At 38.4% G+C, this 26,346-nt stretch overlaps 1 protein-coding gene across 6 annotated transcripts in view; it reads right to left on the reverse strand.

The window, feature by feature from the left end:
• Positions 1-26,346, reverse strand: part of si:ch73-103b11.2 (myosin phosphatase Rho-interacting protein) — a 253,084-nt gene that overhangs the window by 111,769 nt on the left and 114,969 nt on the right. For all 6 annotated transcript variants that reach the window (XM_041229193.1, XM_041229192.1, XM_041229189.1 and 3 more), the window contains exon 4: positions 20,707-20,858. In XM_041229193.1, the coding sequence (XP_041085127.1) occupies positions 20,707-20,858 (152 nt within the window). The remainder of the gene's footprint in view (positions 1-20,706; positions 20,859-26,346) is intronic.

The raw sequence follows: 26,346 nt of genomic DNA on the forward strand, positions 1-26,346 counted from the left end.
AGATACCTGAATACATGATTTGAGTTAGAGTTGATAACTTTGGACGACTGCTTATATCAACAGAAATATGATGTACAGAAGAACATAAGAAAGTTTACAATTGAGAGGAGCCCATTCTGCCCATCTTGCTTGTTTGGTTGTTAGTAGCTTATTGATCCCAGAATCTCATCAAGCAGCTTCTTGAAGGATCCCAGGGTGTCAGCTTCAACAACATTACTGGGGAGTTGGTTCCAGACCCTCACAATTCTCTGTGTAAAAAAGTGCCTACTATTTTCTGTTTTGAATGCCCCTTTAACTAATCTCCATTTGTGACTCCTGGTCCTTGGTTCTTTTTTCAGGTCTTTTTTGGGTCGCCACTGTCAATACCTTTTAGAATTCTGAATGCTTGTATCAGATGTAGATTCAAGTACTTCTGTATTTATATGTAGTTATATTACATAATTATTTATTTTGTTTAATTGTTTGAACCTCCAGAACCTCAGCTCCGACTCCATGCTCCGGAGTGGACAAGTGACCCAGCTTCAGCTCTGTTCTGGCTCCAGAATACCCAGCTCAGAAAACTGGCAAGCTCCACTCCAGCTCCAGGCCCTGGAGCATGGCCAACCCTAATGAGAAAATACACCTTCTGAACAGTGTAGCAAATGACATTTACTTAAAAATGACAACCACTGCCATTTCATTTTATTTGGACATGGAAACGCCTCAGTGAGGAATTCAGCTGCCAGACACACAGGACACAGTAAATAAATAACCAAGCTAAAGAAAGCAAGGGTCCCCTAAACCAACAAACCAGCTCTTTAGTGTATCAGTTCATCGAGGTACAGTGATATTACACGAGGGCCCCTAAACCAGATCATTAATGTAGGTCTTTCATAACTCAGAGGTAGTGACAGCACACGAGGGCCCCTAAACCAGATCAATAGTGTAGGCCTTTCATAACTCATAGAGGTACATTGATAGCACGCAAGGGCCCCTAAAGCAGATCATTAGCGTAAGTCTTTTGAGATATCTTTCACCACGCTTCAATATATAATTGGATTCAAGCCAAATAAAACTATCCCGTAACAGACTTATGTTATTGCGAGCTTCATTCGGCATACACTGTAGTTTTATGTACAGGTCCATGACACACACAATCCTAACAGGGGCTGAAAGAATCTGATTCGTCAGCCTGTAATGTGGAGGTTGGACGTCTATTTAAAAGGGAAAAGATAACTGGACAGCTTGGCTTTCCAATGGCAGTACAAAGACACTGGAGTAGTCTGAAAATATTAATATGTATTTGAATGTTAAGGATTTTAATTTAATATGGAAAACATATTATCTTTGCCATTCTCATTCAGTTTAAATGTTTAATGATTTGTAAATAAAACTTGAATTCATAATGGAAATTACATGAGATTGAAGTACATTCTGTTGAATACATTGAATGAAAAGGATACTTTGTCACACAGTATGTCTACAGAAATACTAAAACAAATTTAATACCTTTAATGAGAAACAATCATTTTTTCAAATGATGGGAACAGGGAAAATTCAAACCCACCAAAGAAAAGAGATTTCAAGGAACAGGCCACTACCAGAAAATGCAAGTAACGTCAAACAGCACCAAGCAACTAGTGGTTAAAGGTGCAAAACAAAGCGAGGGAACGTTAGGTTATTATCATAACACTGGTTCCCTGAAACAGAAATGTAACCATTTCTAAGTGGGTATTAACCTCTTTGACTCGAAACCTGAATAACACAGAATAAAGCGTTTCAGCCGAGCCTCTGCAGTGCAGTCATGCCCAACCCTGAGGGTATAAAAGCCTGCATGCACAGATCAGAGCAGCAATGACTTCAACTATGCATTTCCTGTAACTATTGGTCAGTCACATCAGTTTTGAGGAATTTTGGCCCATTCCTCCTTATAGAACTGCTTCAACTCAGTGACATTTCGGGGCTTCCTTGTATGGAGAGCGCGCTTCAGGTCCTGCCACAACATTTTGATGGGGTTTAAGTTCGGACTTTGACTAGGCCATTCTAAAACGCAGAATTTCTTCTGCAGCCATTCTTTTGTTGTTCTGCTTGTATGTTTAGGTTCATTGTCTTCCTGCAAGACCTACTTTCGGTTCAGCTTCAGCTCACGGACGGATGGCCTGACATTCTCCTCTAGAATCTTCTGATACAATGCAGAATTCATGGTTGTGTCAATGATGGCAAGCTGTCCAGGTCCTGAGGCAGCAAAGCAGCCCCAAACCATCACACTCCCACCACCATGCTTGATGGTTGGGATGCTTCTGTTTGAATGCAGTGTTTGGTTTTTGCCAAACATAACGTTTCTCACTGAGGCCAAAAAATTCTACCTTTGACTCCTCTGACCAGAGAATATGACAAAAGTCTTGTGCCTCATACCAGCCTCCGGGGGGAAAAAAGTTGGGATAATTAACACTAGAACTACCTGAGCAGTCTTTTTGGCACATCATGTTTTTTAAATGCGTTTTTCTCCACTGATTTGGCAGCTAGGCACATGTGCTTTTTTGACTTTTCCTAAATATTTATATTAAACACCTCAAACCATCAGTAGATCCAGGGTTGCAGAAACGTCTGACGATATAATACGTTATACCTAGAACTACCACAGCTGTCATTGACTGTCATAGTAAAAACAGTGGGTTTGGCTTAGTGCTGCTGAACTTAAGAGCTTTGCGCTTGTTTTGAATAGCTACAGGAGACATTTTCAGATGTGATTTATCTATCAACAGCTGTAAAAATACTAATTTTCTAGTTAAAATGAATAGACCAATACAACATAGGACTGCACAGCAATTCTTAGGCGTCATTATATAGGAAAAAAAAAAGCTACTGAACTATAGTGGACCAAAGCTTGAACTCAGGCACAAAATAAAAGGGTAAAAAGAAAACACTTGTATAAAACAGTCAAACAAACAAATCTCGGGCACTATTCTCTATTGCTTCATAGGGTGTCGTAAGCTCCCGCTGCATGTCAGAAGTCATCTCTGAGCTGCTAAAACCACTCTGTTTAATAGCCCAGCATTTGCAATCATAAGTCCCCTTCTAACACCACCCCAAGTCTCATGTCAGAGCTTGTGTTGTAACAGGTTTTCCTCAAGTGTAATAAGCAGGCTGCAAAAACAGTGTCAGAGACAACAACCTGAAGGAAAAGAAACAATAACATCAAAACTTCTGATTTACAAAGAAATTATGGGAAAATACAAGTGAGGAAATCGGAATTAAAGTTAAGCACTATGTTTGGTATGTTCAAATAAATGTAGTAACAGCGTGTTTAACACAGAACAGTTTCATAGTGTGCAACGCTGCAGTAGTTTTATATGCATTGTAATGTAAACTAAAAAGACCGCTGCGGTAGTTGTAGGTATGTAGGCCTATGTACGCCCGATAGTTCTAGTGTTAAGACAATAGCGATACCTGTTGAAATGAGAGAGGGTACAATCTGAATTACTGGCACCGCACATCAGCAGCTACAGTGATTCAAATGTGTAACAACTGCAAATATAAATGCAAAGAATATTATCATTGTTAAAAAAAAAAACAAAAAAAAAAACAACAACTTTCGAACCCCTCCAGGGCCCTCTGAGTGTGTGGGCCTGTGTGCAGTTGCACCTGCTGCACCTGCTATTGCTCTGCCACTGCTTGTATGTAAATTATAAGTGGGTGTGTCCCATTATTAAATATGTAGCACAGCGGCTTCCGGAATTCAAGTTTGACAGCAATGGCGGGGAGAGACTCAGAGCTCGTGAAAGTGAAACTCAGGGACCTGGAACTGAGAGCCCTTAGATGCATTATAAATAACCAGTGTGGACATATTTTGCATTTCCTGTCACTAAAGAAAACAACTTGAAGAAACTTGACAAACAAAATACAGTGTGCAAGCTATGAAAACAAATATAAAATGCAATACAACGAACATGTCAATGCAAATACGACTGCATTGTATTACAGTGGAGTGCAACAAACCTTCGTCTTCTAGGAATCACAGTAAAAAAGTAAAATAAGAACAGTAAAGATAAGAGAGGAAGGAGATTGGGATATAGGTGTGTGGAGTTAATCATCCAATGAAGAAACCATATTTACAGGTGACCCTAGTCTTCTTGAGCTCTACAAATTGGAACCCATATCAAAGCATATTAGCAATAGGGTGGTTGGTAGAAGTTAGTAGAGGAAGACACGGAATACACAGAGTAATGAAGGCTGAAAATAAGACTCATTTAAAAGTCGTAACGCTAAAAAGGGTCTCAGAGGAGGCCCAGGTAGCAGCGTGGCAGATGTCCTGTATTGGGCATATTTTAGTTTTGCACCTATTATAACCCTACCTATCCCGTTGGTCTGGATGGATGCTGAAACTGGTTTTCTTCCAAGGCTGCAACAGAACTTGATGCAGGATGAGATGCAGATTCAAGGTGTCTGTTTGGAGACAGACGTGCCCTGGTTTTGTTATCCTTCTACTGAGATAACAGTAAAAGCAGTGATATTTTCCTTTCCTGTGCCAGGGTCTGAATTGTGATAACCTAAATAGTTAAATTCCCGCTGAAGATCGCCTGAGGCATGATGGGTTTCCTTGGAGTCTTAGGTGGTAGCCCAACCAAGCACTCTAGTTACCCTAGGGTGGGACATACAGAGCATTGCCAGCTATTCAGCATGTTGGAGATTGCAGCAATGCAAACATTGATGGAGAGTAGGTAGAACCCCGTGAAACACACAGCTGAGGAATGATAATAAACGATTTTGGATCGCATCCGTGGATGACTTCTATATTCATCTGTATGATCTGAAACCTGAAAGTTTCCGCCCTTTAATTTGTACTGTGGAAACCATCCTATTGTTCTGGAGAGCAGATCGATGCTCCACTGTAGGTGCAGATCACCGCTTTCGCAATTTCTAGGATCTCCAAAATCTCGATACTGTTGGCGATTTGTCTTGTGGGGTAGAGGTATGAATATCAGGAAGTAAAGTCATCTATTGGTTTATTATGGCCATAGAAAGATCCACCTCCCTGGCCCTGCTGGAAGTGGCATCTCCTTCCAAAGGGAAGTAGAATTGCTATTGCCTAAAAGGCCATTGTTTGTTAAAGATCCCACACTGGGAAAAGCTGAGCAGTATAGATCGGCTGTCTCACCTCCCTCCTATGGAACAAGGGATCCTTCTTACTAGTGCTGAGAGGGATCCACTTGAGTGGGGCATATTGCAGTTTGATTTGTGCGTCTGTTGTGAATGTGATGTCTTTATCTGACAACACCTCCTAATGTACTGATCTTCATCAAAAGCCGTGACATTAGTGCCAGATGTACAGTATACCACGTAACTTAAAAAATACTTAAACATATGGTGTATGGCTAGTATATACTAGTCTGCCTGGCCACAGACAGCCTTTTCCCAGCTTGTATAGATATTCGGTGACCTACCTTAAGGCGGTTAACATATCTGTTGCATGTGGAGATGATGCAATCCTCTGCAGATAGATGTCAATGGAATTGTTTTCCTTTAACTCACTGAAGAGGCCCATCTATTATTTTTTAGTAATACAGATACCCTTGTAATGCTAATATTAAAGAAGACTAAATAAACTAAATACTAAGTAGTGTTTTGCGGTGCTGTACAGACGTTCTATGTCGTTATCCGTTTAGTTTCTATGAGGTACGAATGTACCAGCTTTACTTTTTTTTTTTTTTTTTTTTTTTAACGTATTCTCATATTGATGAACATTTCTGAACTGTGGGTGTTAAGTGACAACACCCACCGTCTCTCTCACTGCACCGCTGCGTTCATTTTAAATTGATCAAAATGACTACGGCACTTGAAAGAGGGCGGCCGTTATATGAGGGCAACCTTTATTAATAACACTGCGATTTTCAAATGCTGCAATATTTAATTGATGTTTTAGTACATTTATCGGTGACAGTTACTGAAAGCCTATTAGGTGGGAGTTGGAAGTTCAGGGGAGTACTGTATCAGCGAATCAGGAGTGTATATTGGTTGCTAAGGGGAAGGACAATGCTGGTGTGGCAGTTAAGTCCAAGAGTGTGACGTATATGTTTTTCTACACCAAAAGGCCAGCTTTGTGTAGGGACCAGCTTATTATTGATGTGTAAACACTGACTCCCATCTCAGACACAGAACTTTGCAGATCTCCTAAGGTCATTGATGGCTTCAGTGACATCCCTGACCAGTTTCCTGCTTGCCCAGCTGCTCAGTTTGGGAAGGCGACCTGATCTGGGTAGTTTCTGTGTGGTATGATGCATCTTTCACTTTTTAATGATGTACTTCACTGTGCTGAGAGGGATAATTGGCGCCTTTGAAATTTTCTTGCACACTTCTCCTGCTCTGTGCCTTTCTTAAAACTTTATCCCTGACTTGTTTCAAAAGCTACTTGGTCTTCATGGTTGCTTTGTTGGATCACTATGTGAGTTACATCTTGAAAATCTTTATATACCTGAGGAAAATTATCTACAAGTTAAACCACTTGGAGTACACACAGGCTGAAACCATTTCACTAATTTTGTGACCTTTCAAACAAATCATTCACACCAGATCTGATTTAGGGCTGCAGCAGCAAAGCGGTTGAATACTTATGCAACTGATAATAATCTGTTTTTCTCTGTAAATCTTACTTAGTTATATTATATATGCATTTTTTAACATTACCAATGTGAAGTAGTTTGTATAGATTCTACATGTAAAGTTTAATTTGAAAGGGTCGTGGAGTACGCTCAGGTGCCAACAAAATGTTTTACAATTTGGTTTTTGAAAAACATCATATATATATTATATATAGATATATATATATATATATATATATATATATATATATATATATATATGAAGGAACCGAACAGGATATCAGGATCAACCAACGATCATTTGGGTGCGGTTTTACAATGTTTAGTAAGGAATTTGTGAAAGGAGGGGGGGGAAGAGTGGAATGTTTCAGTACACCATTAGGTTGGGTCAGATGTCCAGGGGCAGTGGGGGGATGGTAGAAGAAGGGCAATGCCTGCTTGCTTGCTAGGTCGTAAATTTCAGGCTGAAGTGAATATAACAACCGTAATGGAGGGGGCAATCATGCCCCACAGCTATCCTCTATTGGTTGAGTATATGAGTTTAGGGGGTAGGGGTGGATGAATTGTCTGCTGCATGCCAAATCCTGATAGAAGCAAGGGATTTTATGTAGAAACTATATAACCCACGTATGTGCTTTACCCCGGTAGAATACACTAGTTACTGATGAAGAGACTGTTATTCTCCGGAGTGCTCTGTATTTTGATGACCACTGCAATAAACCTTTGATGAAACAATCGGTGGCGATTGATTTTCTCTGACATCTCTGACATGAAATTAAACGCTCGAGCTCGATATATATATATATATTATCATATATATACGATATATGAATATATAGTATATATATATACCACATCATACAGGTGTATACACACCTTGCAAAAGTATTCAGACCCCTGACCAATTCTCTCATATTACTGAATTACAAATGGTACATTGAAATTTCGTTCTGTTTGATATTTTATTTTTAAACACAAACTCAGAATCAATTATTGTAAGGTGACATTGGTTTTATGTTGGGAAATATTTTTAAGAAAAATAAAAAACTGAAATATCTTGCTTGCATAAGTATTCAACCCCTGTGCTGTGGAAGCTCCCAGTTTGCACCGATGAAAGAAATTGCCCAAACGAGGACACAATTACCTTACCATTGGCCTCCACCTGTGAACCATTAAAGTTGCTGTCACATTTTCTGGATAAAAACCCCACTGTTGAAGGATCATTGGTAAGGCTGTGAATCTGAGGGAAAATGAAGACCAAAGAGCATTCTACAGAAGTTAGAGAGAAAGTAATACAAATGCATAGATTAGGGAAAGGGTACAAATTAATATCCAAGTGTTTGGATAGCCCAGTGAGCACAGCTGAATCAATAATCAGGAAGTGGAAGCTGCATCACACCACCCAGGCACTGCCAAGAAAAGGCCGTCCCTCAAAACTCAGCGCTCAAACAAGAAGGAGACTTGTGAGAGAAGCCACAGAGAGGCCAACAATCACTTTGAAGGAGCTACAGAGTTCAGTGGCTGGGAGTGGAGTAATGGTGGACCAGTCAACCATATCAAGAGCTCTGCATAACACTGGCCTGTATGGGAGGGTGGCAGGAAAGAAGCCTTTACTCAAAAAGTACCATCTGAAAGCACATCTGGAGTTTGCCAGAAAGGATGAGAGTGACACAGCTGCGATGTGGGAAAAGGTTTTGTGGTCAGATGAGACCAAGATAGAGCTTTTTGGCCAAAACTCAAAGCGCTATGTGTTGGGCAAACCTAACACTGCCCATGCCTCAAGACAAACCATCCCTACAGTGAAATTCTCATCAGCAGGGACTGGGCATCTTGTTACAATTGAAGGAAGAATGGATGGAGCAAAATACAGGAAAATACTGCAAGAGAATCTGCTTCAGTCCGCTAAAAAAACTGAAGCTTGGGAGGAAATTCACCTGTCAGCTGGACAATGATCCTAAGCACAAGGCCAAAGCAACATTGGAATGGCTCAAGAACAAAAAGGTGAATGTCCTACAGTGGCCAAGTCAAAGTCCTGATCTCAATCCCATTGAGAATCTGTGGCACTATTTGAAAATTGCGGTCCACAAGCGTCATCCAACCAACCTGAACAAATCTGCCAAGAAGAATAGGCCAAAATCACTCTGACAATGTGTGCAAAGCTGGTACATACTTACCTCAAAAGACTTAAAGCTGTTATTGCAGCAAAAGGTGGCTCTACCAAATATTAATGCGTGGGGGTTGAATACTTATGCAAGCAAAATATTTCAGTTTTTTATTTTTTCAACATAAAACTAATGTCACCTTACAATAATTGATTTTGAGTTAAAGTGTTTAAAAATAAAATATCAAACAGAACAAAATTTTAAAGTACCATTTGTAATTCAATAATATGAGAGAATTGGTCAGGGGTCTGAATACTTTTGCAAGCCACTGTGTGTGTGTGTGTATGTGTGTGTGTGTGTGTGTGTGTGTATATATATATATATATATATATATATATATATATATATATATATATATATATATATATATATATATATATATATATACACACACACACGCACACGCACACGCACACGCACACGCACACACACACACACACACACATTATGGGTGTTCAAAACATTAGGAACAGCTTCCTAATATTGAGTTGCACCCCCTTTTGCCCTCAGAACAGCCTCAATTCGTCAGGCCGTGGACTCTACAAGGTGTCGAAAGTGTTCCACAGGAATGCTGGCCCATGTTGACTCCAATGCTTCCCACCGTTGTATCAAGTTGGCTGGTAGTGGATCTCTACTCTGAACAGCTTGTTCCATCTCATCCCACAGATGCTCAACTGGATTGAGATCTGGTGACTAGGCAGTCCACTGCAGTAAGCTGAATTCACTGTCATGTTCGTGGAACCATTCCTGGACAATCCTAGCCTTGTGGCATGGGGCACTATCCTGCTGAAAAAATCCATTAGCAGATGGATACACTGCTGCCATGAAGGGATGCACCTGATTGGCAATGATGTTCAGATATCCTGTGGCCTTCAAACATTGCTCCACTTTTATCAAGGGGCCCAATGTGTGCCATGAAAACACACCCCTCACCATCACACCACCACCAGCCTGCAATGTTGACATGCGGCATGATGGATGCATGTACTCATGTGGTTTTCTCCATAATCTAGTCCTCCCATCAGCGTGAAACAGCAGGAACCATGATTCATCAGAGTAGGCAATGTATTTCCAATCCTCCAGTGTCCAGTGTTTTCGTTCCTTAGCCCACTGCAACCACAGTTTCTTGTGTTTTGTTGAAAGAAGTAGAACTCTGTTAGGTTGTCGGCTGCCATACCCCATTCATGTTAAGGTACGACAAGTTGTGTATTCTTTTATGAGTCTTCCAGCACCACTGTTGTACTGGACTGTCAGTTGACTAACTGTAGCCCGTCTGTTGCTCTGCACAATTCGTGTCGGCCTCCTTTGGCCTCTTTCATCAAAGAGCCGTTTTTTGACCACTGACCTGCCATTGGCTGGATGTCCTTTAGGTGGTGGACCATCCCTGATACACACGGGAAACTGTTGAGCATGAAAAACCCAGCAGCGTTGTAGTTCTTGACACACTCAAAGCGGTGTGCTTAGCACCTACTACCATACTCTGTTCAAAGGCACTTAAATCTTTTGTCTTGCCCATTTACCCTCTGAATGGCACACCTACACAATCCATGTCTCAATTGTGTCAAGGCTTAAAAATCCTTCTTTAACCTGTCTCCCCTTCATCTACACTGACTGAAGTGGATTTAACAGGTTATATCAATAAGGGATCATAGCTTTCACCTGGATTCACCTCGTCAGTCTATTTCATGGAAAGAGCAGGTGTTCCTAATGTTTTGTGTTGCTGTCAGTGTGTGTGTTATATAGATATATAACAAGGTACCTTTCGTCATACACACATATTATATTATATCTGACAACAAATACCTTATCGGACACTTTTACTGACACTACTTGTTGAAATATATTTTCTTAAGGGCTTGGTATGAAAGTAATTAATCTTATTTTTTTTTTACTTACTTGGTGTATCATGTACAGCACTTCACCAGTCAAGGACATGACATAAATGATGTAAAGTTTGTAGTATTAGAACAGCTAAAATTAGACAATGCGACATATAGAAGAATAAAAGAAAGTAAATGGATAAATAGACTGAACACAATTATGCCAGCGGGACTCAACAGAAAAGAATGAACTAATTAATTCCAATAAATATATAAAAGTTAAAAATAATTAAATAAACAAAATTAATTCAAAAGTTGTGCATGCTGATGCGCTGGGGAGACCATATCAAGGCTGATCCTCAGAGCCAGCATTGCATGATAATATAAATATAAGTTTATATAAAATAATGTTAATTAGAATTAATATAGATTTAAAGATATAAGTAAAAGTGATGTCACATATAGAACACCATTACATCATGTAAGAATAAATCATGGATTTGAATATAAACAATAACAAGTAGTTGTCATGCCGTCAAACACCTATAAATACCTCCAATGTTTTGATTCAAACACAGGCTCCCTTGAGAAAGATATGTACAACATATCGAAACGTTGGGCAGCTGGCTGTTTGAGCTATATATATATATATATATATATATATATATATATATATATATATATATATATATATATATTTCCTTTGTTATCCGGGGTAGTAACAGGAGGTATCCAGACTTGTGCCACAGCTTCACAGTGGCGAGAAAGACGTTATTTGCATGGAACACCCAGTTACTTATCAAACTGACTGCAATTTACAGCATGGTAACGTGGAGAGCCACTGGACCAGTGTTAAGAAACAATTTTAAACAATGCGGGGCACAGCAGAAGACATGATGCCATCATACCTGGACACATTTAAAAGGTATGGCAGGAACTGTCGAGATGAATTTATAAATGTTCAGCATCAGATCACACAGCTGCGAAGGGGGTGGGTCCAGTGGCAGCAGGCAGGCAGACCGAAGAATGGACAGCGGGAGCAACGACAACAAAACATCTTTTAACCCCAAAGTCTCTTTTAAGAGAGACCCAAATATTTTGTGAAAAGCTGAAAGTTCAAGAGATATTTTTTAAACTATTTACTTTCAAAATGGGTTAGGGAAACGCTGTAGTGCAGGGAGAAGGAACAGAGCGATCAGAATGGCGAGTTTTAAATTTTTTCGTATACTTTTGTTATTTTTTTCATTGCTTTAATTAAACATTGGTGTCCGGTTCAGATTCATTTAATATCTCATGTACACTTCAGTTTCCCAAAAGTTCAACATTTACATAAATCTCGTCGGTCATGTTTATTGCAGTAAATTCCAATATGTCTGCCGTTTTTTGGTTTCTAAATTCTAGTGTATGGATATCTGCCAGTGATTTGCCCATTTTTGAAAAAAGTGCCGACCCATGGTGATATTGCTGTAATATCAACACCCCTATGTGACCTGTTTTGACCAATCAGAATAGAGTATTTAAAATACCCATTTATATTATATATATATATATATATATATATATATATATATTATATATATATATATATATATATATATATATATATAAATTATTATTAGTATATTACTCCAGTACAAGATCCATACTCACCTATTTGGGTCTGGTACCTATTTAAGTCTGGGTGTTTATGTTGTGAGAGGTGAAACTTTTCCATCTCAGCATCAGCATATACATATGCAGGCAAACTTTCCAACTAGGTTTTGAGGTTTCCTATCCTCTGCATCAGTAGATGCTACGGATTTCATCCCATCAGGACTCGGTATATGACATTCAGGAAAGGGTGAAACCCTCCCACAGCATTGGTACATAGACAATTGTGTAGCCAGCGCGTTGTCGTCAGGGCATGAGTCAGTGACGTCATCCGAACCGTCCACTCCAGGCAGAGTACCGCTGATCTCCTGTGTTATCGCGGTCCACCACCTCCGAGTTACACGCTCCAAAGCACCTCATAAAAGGGGGAGCCGTCAGAGGTTTGCTTATCCTCTGCAGCAGTATATGGTACAAGAATAGTCCTCTCAGAACTCTTTGACATTCAGGAGAGGGTGAAACCCTCCTACAGAGTCGGCATTGGTATATACATAGCGGCGTATTCAAGTGCAGCCTCCTCGAGACAGGAGTCTGTGACGTCATCCAGACTGGCCGCTGTATGTAGAGAGTACAGCTGATGGCCTGTTGTTTCGTGTTTAGCGCGGACTCCTGATTGACACAGCCCTTGGTAGCACAGAGCTCCTGTGCTCAAGCGATCCACCAGCCTCAACCTCCCGGGAGCCATGGCACCCAGCCTGTGCTTTAGAGTTACCAGCATCAGTACCTATGAAAAGAAAAACCTTCATACCTTAACACACCGGACTCAACCGCTGATCAGTGTAGGGAATGCAGGGAAGCTAACTGAACCACTCCTACAGGGAAAGATGGCGGCACCCTTGTCCGCGCATTGAAATAGTCAGTAAACTCTCTGCCATCTAGTGGTGCAGCTCTGATCTTGTGTTTAAGGAGGATGACTGTCCTTGTGTGTCATGCTGGAACCCTGGAGCTCTTGTCTTCTGTGTCGGTGATCTGGAAACTTTATTTATTTATTTATATCACACAAATACAAAACCCTGTTACAAAGAGCAGAACAACATGCTAATCACTGGCGTGAAGGGGGCTGTTACAGAAAAGAAGGATAACTCACTGAAAACTTGGACAATTATTTATTTTATTTTTTTTATTTTTTTTTACTTATTTTTAAAATGCTTTGATACAACAAAACAATGAACAGAAACGCAAGCACCTATGCTGCGCCTGTCCCAAGCGAATGCAGGAGAAATTTGGGCAATGAGGGGTAATGACGTGGGTTTCAATTCAATAACATTTGTGGGTTTTCGAGCATAAACTCCTTGTTTTAGGTTCTGCCACAACATCTCACTGGGGTTTAAGTCTGGACTTCGATTAGCCATTCCAAAACTTTAAATTTCTTGTTCTTACTTGTTTGTTTTCGAATCATTGTCTTGCTGCATGGCCCAGCTGAGCTTCAGCTCACAGACGGATGGCCTGACATTCTCCTGTAAAATTCTCTGATACAGAGCAGAATTCATGGTTCCTTCAATGACGGCAAGTCGTTCAGGTCCTGATGCAGCAAAGCATCCCCAAATCATGACACTACCACCACCATGCTTGACCGTTGGTATGAGGTTCTTACTGTGGAATGCAGTGTTATGTTTTCGCCAGACATAACAGGGCCCATGTTGGCCAAAAAGTTCCACTTTTGACTCATCTGTCCATAGAACATTCATCCAGGTGCATTTTGGTAAACTTGAGACAAGCATTCATGTTCTTCTTAGTGAGCAGTGATTTCTACCTTGCTACTCTGCCATGAATCCCACTTTTGCCCAGTGTCTTTCTGGTGGTGGAGTTATGAACACTAACCTTAGCCAAGGTGAGAGAGGCCTGCAGAACCCTGGATGTTGTTCTAGGGTTCTTTGTGACTTGCTGGATGATTTTACACCTTGCTGTTGGAGAGATTTGTGCAGGACAGCCACTCCTGGGAAGATTCAATACTGTCCCAAACTTTCTTCACTTGGACAATATGGCTCTGACTGTGGTTTGGTGGAGCCCCAAAGCCTTAGAAATGGCGTTGTAACCCTTTCCAGACTGATAGGCATCAACAACTTTTTTCCCGGAGGTCTTCAGGAATTTCTTTTGATCATGGCATGATGTGCCTCTAGAACCTGTGTGCTGACAACTTCAATCTGATGATAAGGGCCAAAGTTAGTCAGCTTTACATTGGGCAGGGCTGGTTCAAATCAGGCCTGATTGTTAACCAACGTATTCAAACAGCTAACCCTAATTATCTCTTTAATTGGGTTAAGTTAACTAGGAGGGGCAATAACTTTTTCACGCCTGAAAATTGCATGTTTGATTACCTTGCACACCAAACAAATGAAAGAAGCACCAAACTTTGGTGTCATTTTCTCTCTCAGACTCCGTACTCTATATACTACTACAACCCACAAAAAGATCTTACCAAATTCAATGTGAAAAATGTGCAAAAATGCAGAAAATCAGACAGGGGGCAAATATTTTTTCACGGCACTGTGTGTGTGTGTGTGTGTGTGTGTGTGTGTATATATATATATATATATACACACACACACACACACAAATATATATATATATATATATATATATATATATATATATATATATATATATATATATATATATATATATATAATTTTCTTGGGTACTCTTTTTATTAAAAAGATTTTTCCCAAATTTGGGTCTGTAGAGTACTGTATGTCTCGTAACATACAATGAATTCACTTAATTGAATTAATACAGTTTGTTAATAGTTTTTTTTTTTTTTTTTTTTTTTTTTTTTTAACTGCTTTAAACGCAAGCAAGTGGCATAGTCTTGACAGGTAAATAATTATGCTTTTGTTGAAATGGCTCTATGTCTGTTGATTTAAAAAAAAAAAAAAGAGATTACATATCATATCGTGAGGTTAGTGTACTGTCACCCCTAGCATATGGTCAACCTATGTATACACTTCCTATTTACCATGTGGGGAATAAGACATTCAGAGAATGTGTCCCAAATGGTTCCGGTATTGTTTTACTAAACATATGTGCTCAACTGCCCCTCACTGTCATTTGTAAGTTTTTGAGGAATACACACAATAAGCTGCTTGTTTCGTTTCAAGTCAGTCTATATCCAATTTTTCAAAAGTATGTTATTAATATTTCAACAAAAGTGTAGAAACTCTGTGGCATATGACAAACAGAACAGCTGTGTTTACAAGATAACCGACAGAGACACTGCACTGAGCCTGGGTTCCTATGACAACAGCAAGAGCGAAGTGTACTATCGACAACCACCCTAACAGGCGTTACTCTTGAAGTTACAAAAAAGTACAAATGAAGCATAAATTTAAAAAAAAGTTTCAAAAATGATAGTAGCTATCAAAATAATATCATATATAATTCTTGTTGTGCACTTCTGTTTGTTACATAGGTCTCGAATGCACAGTTTTACACAAGGATAAAGAAACGTTTGCTTTCCGTTAGTGCTGCACTTCCTTGGTCATCACAGCCAGCGGCAGGCAACACGCACAGCCTGGGAACACATGGCCAAGCATAGACTCATGGGTATTTATAATCCATTAAATCACGGAATTATTATTGGCATGCTTAGGCTTTCCACAGTACAGCATTTAATATACCTGATAAGTGCTGTTACAAGTTAAAGTCCATTTAGTTATAATTGCCTATTAAAATATATACAATCAGGCACACATGTATTTGTCTTTCTCTTTTTTGTTGATATCTGGCACTGGTTGCTCACAAGACAGGAAAGATTGCACTGAAGGGCGAGGATAATTTCACTCTGCGGAGGAAAAGTCAAAGGCAGTACAAATCTATCTGAAAGCAAGGCCTGCAAACCAAGATTTATTTAAACAAATGCAGTACCAGATATTCACTGGAAAAATCAAAATGCATGTTTGCTAAAACTACACCTTTGAGACCTATAGTGAATGGATATGAAAAACTACTATAAAAGACTTGAATCACTAAAGCACAAACTTCCACTGAACAGAATTTTATTTTGCATGGATGTAAAATCCTTATACCCTCGTAAAGAAACTTTAGAAGCTTGTCAAAAATCGTGCGATGATAAACTAGATAAAGCAATCCCAGTTTCATAAAATGGCGACTGAAATACACAGTAATGTTAAGGTTGACAAGAAAATGGACAAGAAAAGAGATTAAATTTTTAGACCATAGTAAAACTTGAAGAAGCTTCAATTGAGACTGACCTCTTCTGTAAACCTACTGACATGCACCAGTATTACACATGTCCTCTGCACATCCAATGCACATTAAAAGGGCAATCCCAAAGGGTCTAGGAATCAGAATACGAAGAATATGCTCTAAAGAAAGCGACCGAGTTAAGAAAAGTGGATAAACTAAAAAGAGATTACAATAATAGATCATAATAGAGATAAAAAGGTCAAGTCCCATTAGTAATGACTTACTTTTGCCTAATATTTCTAATATAATTTGGAAACACTTGCAGATTCTTCATAATTCAGAAACATTTAAAAAAGTATTTCTTAAGGCCTCAAAAGAGAAGCTAATTTAGGTGATATTTTAGTTCACAGTAAACATAAAGGAATAATTGACAGAATAGGTTCTACAAATACCTGCACTAGTACATGTAAGGTGTGTAAATACATGGACAAAAGTAAAAATATAATTAAGAATATCTCTAATGAAACATAAGAACACATATCCACTAAAAACTAATACTTACTGTAAAAATAGCAATGTTGTTTATGGAATAGCCTGTGAAAAATGTGATGAAATAAAATATGTTGGAGAGACTGGAACAACTTTACATAAAAGAATTCAGAACCACCTTTCATTAATTAGAAATAAAAAAATGAATGAACCAATAGTACAGCACTTCACCAGTCAAGGACATGACATAAATGATGTAAAGTTTGTAGTATTAGAACAACTAAAATTAGACAATGCGACATATAGAAGAATTAAAGAAAGTAAATGGATAAATAGACTGAACATGATTATGCCAACGGGACTCAACAGAAAATAATGAACTAGTTAACTCCAATAAATACACAACATTTCAATAAATAAATAAAGAAAATGTATTTAAAAGTTGTGCATGCTGATGCGCTGGGGAGGCCAAATCAAAGCTGATCCTCAGAGCCAGCATTGCATGATAATATAAATATAAGTTTATATTAAATAATGTTAATTAGAATTAATATAGATTTAAAGATAGAAGTAAAAATGATGTCACAATATATAGAACACCATCATATCATGTAAGAATAAATCATGGATTTGAATATAAACAATAGTTGTCATGCCATCAAAAACCTATCAATACCTCTAATGTTTTGATTCAAACACATGTTCACTTGAGAAAGATATGTACAACATATTGAAACATTGGGTAGCTGGCTCTTTGAGCTATACAATACTGGAAAACGTGTATCTCTAAAAAGTACACATTTGAGACATATATAACGAATGGGAGTCCATGGTGGAGAAAATCCATGAAACTTTGATAGCTACAACTGCAGTAGAATCTTTGATCATCCATACCGTCTGATCAATCGAACACGCCTGTAATCACGTGATGAATTACATGGGGTGTACACACACAGCTTCTGCTGCTAAAACAATTTAGGTGCCAAACAAAAGACCAGCAGACTGAGGCAAATGAAAGTTACAGAATTATTCAGACCACCAAAACCTTACATGAAGCATTGTGTGCTTTAAATAGCTGCAATTAAGAATTCTTGATTTTTCTTCTATTTTGCCAGTAAGGGCTGGAGATCCTGTCTATGTTATTGAGCACTAAGATATTTTATTTTATTCATTTGCACGGTATTACAATGCCTTAATAGCAAACACAAAATTATAAAAACATTTTACGGAATTTTTACATTTTTATGATTCCTAAAGTTCTGTAATGTGCCGAAGTTCTTTAATGATTTTCAAAGTTTGGTATATGGTACGTTTAATTAGAGTAATTCATTACCTTAACTGTAGGTGTTAAAGTTTTATTGAATTGCATTAATTTAATGATTTAAAAAGCATTGTAATTTTGTATGCTTAATGTGATAGTATAGGTCATATAACATCACTTGTGTACTAAGTACTTATGTATGTTAACTTTATTCTACACACTATTAAAGGGAATTGTTATTAATACCTGTTTGATTATCCATACAGACCTTAAAAATTGTTTTATAGGTCGCACTGGTGTAGAAGTCGCTCCCCCCTTTTTGAGACTTAAATTTTAGGAAAACATCTTCATTGTGTTTAAAATACTTATTTTACAATTGATTTTTTTTTTCCTACATGTTCAACAACGATAAATAAAGAAAAATACACAGGTTTAGTTTCCAAATAACCCGTTTGCAACATTTTATTCCATTAATAATTTTACAGTATTGTTTTCCGTTTTTAAACTGCTAGAAACTATTTGTTTTTCAAAATTTAAAAATAATTAGCGTAAAACCAAGTTATACATCGCACATTATACCTGTATTAAACTACCTGTATTTTATTTTAGCTTATCAAGTACCCAAACAAGTTTAAGAACGTATCTTCTTTGCTTTACTGAACATTTCTTTCCAATACTTAGACAATAGTTCCAGCTACACTGGCGTTTACAAATTTCTTGTATTAATATAAATTTAAAAGAAAGGTATTATAACAGTGCTGCTTCATCAATTAAAAAGCAAAAAAAAAAAACTAAACTAAACTAAACAGTACCCCATTTAATAACCAGTAAACAAAACATCTTAGCGTTGCATACGGTGCAGTACAATTGTATTCAATTTCCAGCTGTACAAATACATTCAGTTTGTTTTATTAATCAGAACCATAACCACACACATGCTTTACAAGTGTGCCACTGCGTTGCACTGACATGTAGAACAGGTTACAGTATGTACTAAAGTCATTCAAAGTACTTCATTAAAACAAAATGTTTTCTGCCTCGGGCCATAAACACTTTCCTCCTATCAGCTAATTTTTTCTTTGGCCATTTTAAGTTTGTCTTTGGTCGTCTCTAGTCGCATACTATTTTTTCAGCATTACGATTAATACGTATTTCGGAAAATTCAACAACGCGCAATTTCAAACCTGTTGAGTAGCATTTTCTTGTTTTTCTTACTGTCCTACTTTATCCAGTCTCAAAGTCGCCTGCATTATTACAGCATTGCAGTTACAATGAATAGAAGTCTTGAAAAGTTTACTACTCTGCTTTCTAACCAACAGCTATTTGGTACGGATCCCAGGAGCGGGATCAGTTTGAATGTTGACAAATCAATGGCTCAGGAGGGTGGGAATAAGGAAATTCATACGGACAGCTATTGTGTTAACACTAAGTGAAGCAGTATAGCTGTGAAGTTTTTGAGGGGAGGTCAGTCAAGAGTCGCAACATCGCACCGTGCATTAGTTGTGCCACCCTTTTAAGGGCCCTACAAAAACGCCTAGGAAAATTGACTTATTCAACGGTTTTCACGGTATGCAAACTAGTTAGTTTGAATAATTGAGCTCTACTGTACTGCAATCCTTCAACGAGGTAGCAATCCAACCAAGTAAAAAAGGAAGGAGGCTAGATAAACTAGAAACAGGGAGCAAAGTGAAAAAGAAAACAGGGAAAATGAATGCATGTTTTAAATGTGCATACACTAATACCAGGCTTATACTGCAGGAATTTTGCTGATCAACGACGAGCTGAGGAGTCGGCAACTAATTTCTTAAAGTCTGGGACCAAATGAGGTTGTCGGGGACAAAATGATAGAGTGAAAGGGTCTACGATGCCCCGTTAATAGCTTCTGTGATCTCATGACACTCTTACGACATCCCGACAAATTTCTAACATGTCAGAAAACTTTAGTCCCCGACAAAGCAATTCGTGAAGTGTGTGAGAGGCTACAGGTCAATTTCTTGACGAATGCTGCCAGCAGCCAATAGGACAAGCTAGCAACAATGGCAATGAAGAGAAAGGTTGTGCCCCTCTTTGACATAAGTGACATTTCCTATCATGATCGCTTGTTGAAGGTACCTGGTAAGTAAATAATTGTCATAACTTGTTAATGATGAAGCAGATACTGTGTGTGGTACTGTGTGCTCTCATGGCAATCAATTTCTGCAGTCACTCGTATTCGATATCCCATAGCCACATCTATATTAAGCCAATTGCGCAACCAAATGGATTTTCTCCGCATTATCTTCTTTTTTTTTCTGTGCAAAACAATGCACAGACAACAGCGATCGCCTCCTTGCTTGAGTCCACGATTCTGCCGAATGATGTCTACAATTCTGTGACTAGATATCTCGTGTAGTGTGTGTAGCTTGCAATCCCCGATCTACAGAGAGAAATCGTAGCTCAATTGGTAAGTGCAAGTGGCCCTGCATCTCCCAATTGCAAAAATCGTGCAGTGTAAGCTCAGCTTTACCCAGCACATTTCCGTTTTGCTCTTTGAAATGCTGTGTTGAGAGCTGTGTTTCCTTTCAGGGCAGGCTGCAGGGTATCATTAGCCTGCCACCTCTTACCCGTTGATGATCTCCTTGTTTTCAGCCCGGATGAAGTACTCCTTGTCAGGCGTCAGGATGCACAGGGAGCTCCTCTGCCCGGTCCTGCTCTCCCCGTCAATCACATCAGAGCACTGGTTCATGTTGATGGTGCCCTGAGGGAGGGTGCTGGGCTGTGGGAGGAGGGGACAGCAGTGTGAATACAAGGGTCAATACATGGAGATGCACACCTCACAAAACTAGACCAAAAATGTATAGGAAATAAAAAAGGTATGATTTGGGACATATTTCAGTTTCATGAGTGGTACATTTTCTTGTGCGGCCCCCATTCCATGCAACCTCCAGAAATTGTTCCCCCATCACCAAAACTTTGGGAACCCCTGATTTAGATGTACTGTATTGGTTTTGTTGGTACAGTGCTATATTTTCAACAGAAGTATTTTAATTCAGAACGACATGATTCTGAAAATATCACTTGCCAAAAGAGAAGACATGTGGACTGTAATTTAAAAACATACTTTTAAATCCTGTACATATTGTAGCAGTATGTAAAATTTAGCATTAACGACCCAACAGCAAAATGAAAACAGAAATGTTCCCCATACACTGAACGGCGTAAAACGTAAAAAGCAATGCAGTTTAGCAAAAGATTAAAAAAGCACCTTCCGTTTCCAGAATTAAAACAGTATCCAAAGTCAGCCTTCAAAATTGCAGAATACAGTGCTCGAAGGCACCAATGTCAGTTCACTTGCAAATAAAAATGCACAAAAGCAACTAGAGATCACAGATTTAAAAAAAAAAAAATGCATCACATTCCCTAAAACTGTTAATGATTAACTTTTACACTATGACAGCTTGTCTCGTTCGCTTTGTTTTTCTGCATTTTGTCATATGAAATTGGAGGAGGCGCTGTGTAACTGCACAATAAAGATTTAGCATGCGAGAACAAAAATGCAGGCTGTGACAGATAAACAAGTACATTGTAGCATTGAAGAGATGGGCTATGTACAGAAAATTGCGTGTGACTGTTATATATAATTTGATTGGGATTGATTTAATTCTTAATACAAGGGCGGTAGAGCGCTGACGTGTATCTGGGTAGTTTGTTTAAATTCTACAACTTTGCAGTTATATCTGTAGGCCGATAGCCTACGTCTCTAATTTCTCAACAGAGCCATGGGTTTATAACGTTAAAAAATAAATAACACACATGATACTGCTAGATTAGGGTTATACTAAACTATGAAGAACCGCTGATCCCTATTGCAGAAAATTTCTTGTGTTTTTTGGACACAGTATTTTAACACTCAGAGTCTGGCTCGTCATTTGAACAATAAAAGCTTTGACACTTTTCACAGGAGCCATTGTTGCCTACAGACTGTTTCACAATGATGTGTGTGTGTGCGTTTGTGAGTTTGTGCATGTGTGTGTGTGCCACAACACAGTAACATTAATTTACAAATCTACAAATAAACATTGCATTGTTTGTTTTGCTGTTTCACTTAGCAAGGTCATTTGATTAACATCAAAGAAAGCATAATAAAAATGTTGATGCATGCCTTACAGATAAAGGGCACACAATAATTCACAATAATGTTAGGATCCACTGAAGTACAGAACCCTGTAAATGTAGCGTGGCTTCTTTATGCACAAAAAACAACACACTTTAGCATCGGATACAGCTAGCAGGAAACAATTTGCAGTGCAAGCAGTAGCAGACATAAGCAGTTTAATTATTGATGTTGGGAATTTAGATGTCATGTTTACTACATTGCATGGAAGGGCAAACTGGTTAAATATAGGAAGGCTCTGGTGTTGGCTAAATCATCATATCATTCTAATTTAATTGAAACAAATAAAAATAATCCTAGATTTCTTTTTGCTACCTTATATAAATTAATTATTACTTCCCATTATAGTACTACCCTTGACATTGGCTCCTCTCACAGCTGCAATGACTTCTTACATTTCTTTAAAAATAAAATACTAGACATCAGAAATGAGATTCCACAGACACCTTCTATTAAGGAGGACTCTGGCAGAATTTGACTAACTACACTTATTGAGGCTACTATGGGGGCTTTTTCTTTTGATTACCTTACAGGAACTGACAAAGCTAGTTAAACATGTGAAAGCTACTACATGCTCTCTTGATCCTATTCCTACAAAACTATTAAAAGATGTTCTTGGTGTTATTAACACCCACATTTTAAAAATTATAAATGGTTCACTTTCCTCTGGTATAGTTCCCTCAGCTCTTAAGGTCGCTGTGGTAAAGCCTATGCTTAAGAAACCCAATTTGGACCCTAAAGTCATCAATAGCTATAGGCCAACCTCCAACCTACCATTCTTAGATAAGGTTCTAGAGAGTTGTTGCAATTCAGTTATAAACACTTCTAACTGTTAATGGTATATTCGAGAAGTTTCAGTCTGGTTTTCGTGATGCACATAACACAGAGACTGCCCTTGTCATAGTTGTGAATGATCTGCTGATAAGCTCTGACTTGGGCTTTCCATCAGTTTTAATTCTTCTTGATCTAAGTGCTGCCTTTCATACTGTAGACCATTCCATCCTACTGAATAGTCTTGAAAGCACAGTAGGACTGTCTGGCCGTCCTATCCTGGTTCAAATCTTATCTTTCTGATAGGTATCTCTATTGGGGAGGTAGAATCGGCATTATTGGAAGCTGGCTGTGGTGTTCCACAGGGCTCCATTCTAGGTCCCTTGTTGTTTTCATTATATATGCTACTATTAGGTGAAATTATCTGTAGACTTGGACTGAACTTCCATTGCTATGCTGATGATACACAGCTATATTTGTCCCTAAAGCCAGGAATTTCTTCAGCCTGGGTGTTATTAGCTACAAGCCTTACAGACATCAAGCATTCGATGTCCCAGAATTTTCTAATGTTGAATTCAGATGAAACCGAGGTTATGCTAGTGGGCTCACACAGCCAACTAAAATGAAATGTCAGAGTACATGAGCTTGACCCTTGCAGTCTCTCATCAAAACATAAACTAGAAATGAAGAATTAGGGGGTCGTCTTTGAGACTCATATTAGGGAATTGCTCAATTATCTTTTTACCATTTTAGAAATATAGACAAACTTGGAACAATTATTTCTGTATCTCATGCCGAGAGACTAATGCATGCCTTTCATCTAGAATTGATTATTGTAATGCACTTTTGTCTGGTGTCCCAAAACGTGTATTATCCTGCTTAGAGCTTGTTCAGAATACCGCCGCTAGAATTATGACTAAAACCAGGAAAAGTGAACATATTACACTGGCTCCCTGTGCAGTATAGAATTTATTTGAAGATTTTGCTATTAACTTACAAGGCCCTGAATAGATCAGCACCTAGTCATTTGCAGTCATAGGAGTTACTGAACCTGTATCTTCCAAACCGCACTCTGGGATCACAGGATGCGGGGCTGCTGGTTATTCCTAGGATCAACAAAAGCAACAAGGAAGGTAGGGTTTTTTTTTTTTTTTTTTTGCAAAGGTCCTAAATTACGGAATGCTTTGCCTTTGTCAGAAAAGCTGGGACTGTTACAGTTTTCATGTCAAGTCTAAAAACACACTTTTATAAAATGGCTTTCTTATTTTAGCGGGTTTTAATGTCATTTTAAAATTGCTGCTTTTGTATTAATATGTGTATACTGTTATTTAAATGGTCTGACTCTCACAGTTGTATGCGTGACATGCTATACAAATGTATTGTGGTTTGTACTTTTTTTCTGCTCTGTACTGTACAGTGCTTTGCAATACTTTTGTATAAAAAGCACTACATAAATGCAATAAATACTAATAAAAAACAATTTCTTGATCGCATCATACTGTTGAAATGAACCTGTTCCTCTCACTCTGTGTTATTGATGAACAAATTCAATGGTTTTAAAAGGGTCAGTGTAGTTCAGTTTATAGGAAGCAGATTACGGGTTGAAGACGTCATATTTAATGTTGGTAAGGTTTAGTTTCATTCACTTCATGTGAGATAATTGCTTGTAAGCTTTTTAAGGATTTCTTGTATAACAAACAGTGCACTTTTCTACGTTTTCCTGACAGAACGAGTTGTCTTTCTGAAGTAATTCCAGGAATATTCAAAGTGCTGATAGATTTGTGTTTAGGGATTCCCCAGGTTAACTGAATCATTTCCTTACACCGTGTTCCAATTTTTGTATTTGAAAGTTACTGTCCCTATGTATGCATTGTTATATATTACTAACCATTAAAACAGCTGCCAAACTTTTTTTGGAGCAACTTCCTGAACTACACAGACACCAAGTGGAAACTGTGTGTTTTTATCTTGATGCTGTCACTTTAGCAGCCAGGTTTCATGTTAGGATTAAGGAAGTCAGTTTCTTGAAAAGCTTATTTTTTTTGTTGTTAAAACTCAATAGTGTACAGGTTACAGACTGCACCTGACAGCCCCAGGGTCCTGTCATTAAGGTATTTATACAGCAGCAACACAAACATGTTCTTCCAGAGACAGACAGACACCTCTTGCCTGCCTGCTCTTGTTTCCTGCTTGTAAAGTCGCTACTGAATTGCAGGATTTTAGCCCCTCAATATATCTGGTTTGCTAGAATGTTACTGCCTGTTCCCTTCACTCTAGCATTGCTCTTACCTGTCTGGAGAATATTCTTGGGAAGTAGAATTGTTTTGGGGTATTTAACTTCTTATAAGCAAGGCTTGTTAGTTAACTGACTGTTTAGTACACTGTTTATATGTTGCTGCCTTACTCATGTTAAGGGATTTATTTGTCTAACAAGGTGACAAGTCTGGGAAAGTCTTCTCAACATCTACACTACTTTTACTGGAAATCTGAATGAGAATGCTTCTATGTGTCATGGTATTTAATACTAAGAAATATAAACCTTGTGCAAAATGCAGTCTGCCCACAAACACCTTTTGAGCATGTAGTGTATTTTTAATGCTGAGCTTTGTATTGTTAATGTTGTTCTTTCCAGTGCTAAGAAAGGCGTTTGTGTGGAGTTAGTGCTCTAAAGGCAGTGCTTACACAACACCACTCTGGAAGTGACCTAGCTGTCGGCTGTGTGAGCTCCTGGAATCAGGTTTAGTCACGCAATGCTTCATGTGCTGCATTTCACCTGTTCACGTATTTTTAAGCAGTAGGCAATCATCCATGTATCAAACAAAAAAAAGAGAAAAATGACTGTCAAAGCAGATCTGCTATCTTACACCAGATTTTAATTCATGCTTTACTTTGTTCTGAGACATTACTTCACCGTGATACACCAGTCATTTCAACCAATAGCATTGCTGCAGGAGGGAGCAGGATCTACATTGTGAATTTAGAACAAAAAACCCTTCTCCAAAACAATTAGGACTATACCTAAAAATATATTCCTGTGATACTGACAACACAGGATACAGCAAAAGGAATGTGTATCCTGTAAACACTGCAGGGGGTTGAGGGACACTAGCAACCTCCCTTTATGTTATTCAGTTTGCAAAGCCAGTTTTAGGCAACCCTATAGTTTTGAGTTTGTGGCATTAAAGAGCTTCACATCCATAGGTGACTCGCAAACACAGGCATTGACAAACAACTAGCGTTAAAGCTGATGAAGCAGGCTTCCTCAATGTTTAATAGCAATTCAAGTATATTAGTGAACCGATACTTCTTGGTGGTAGAG

This window comes from Polyodon spathula, chromosome 26 (genome assembly GCF_017654505.1).
Source record: "Polyodon spathula isolate WHYD16114869_AA chromosome 26, ASM1765450v1, whole genome shotgun sequence".
In the NCBI taxonomy this organism is placed as follows: domain Eukaryota; kingdom Metazoa; phylum Chordata; class Actinopteri; order Acipenseriformes; family Polyodontidae; genus Polyodon; species Polyodon spathula.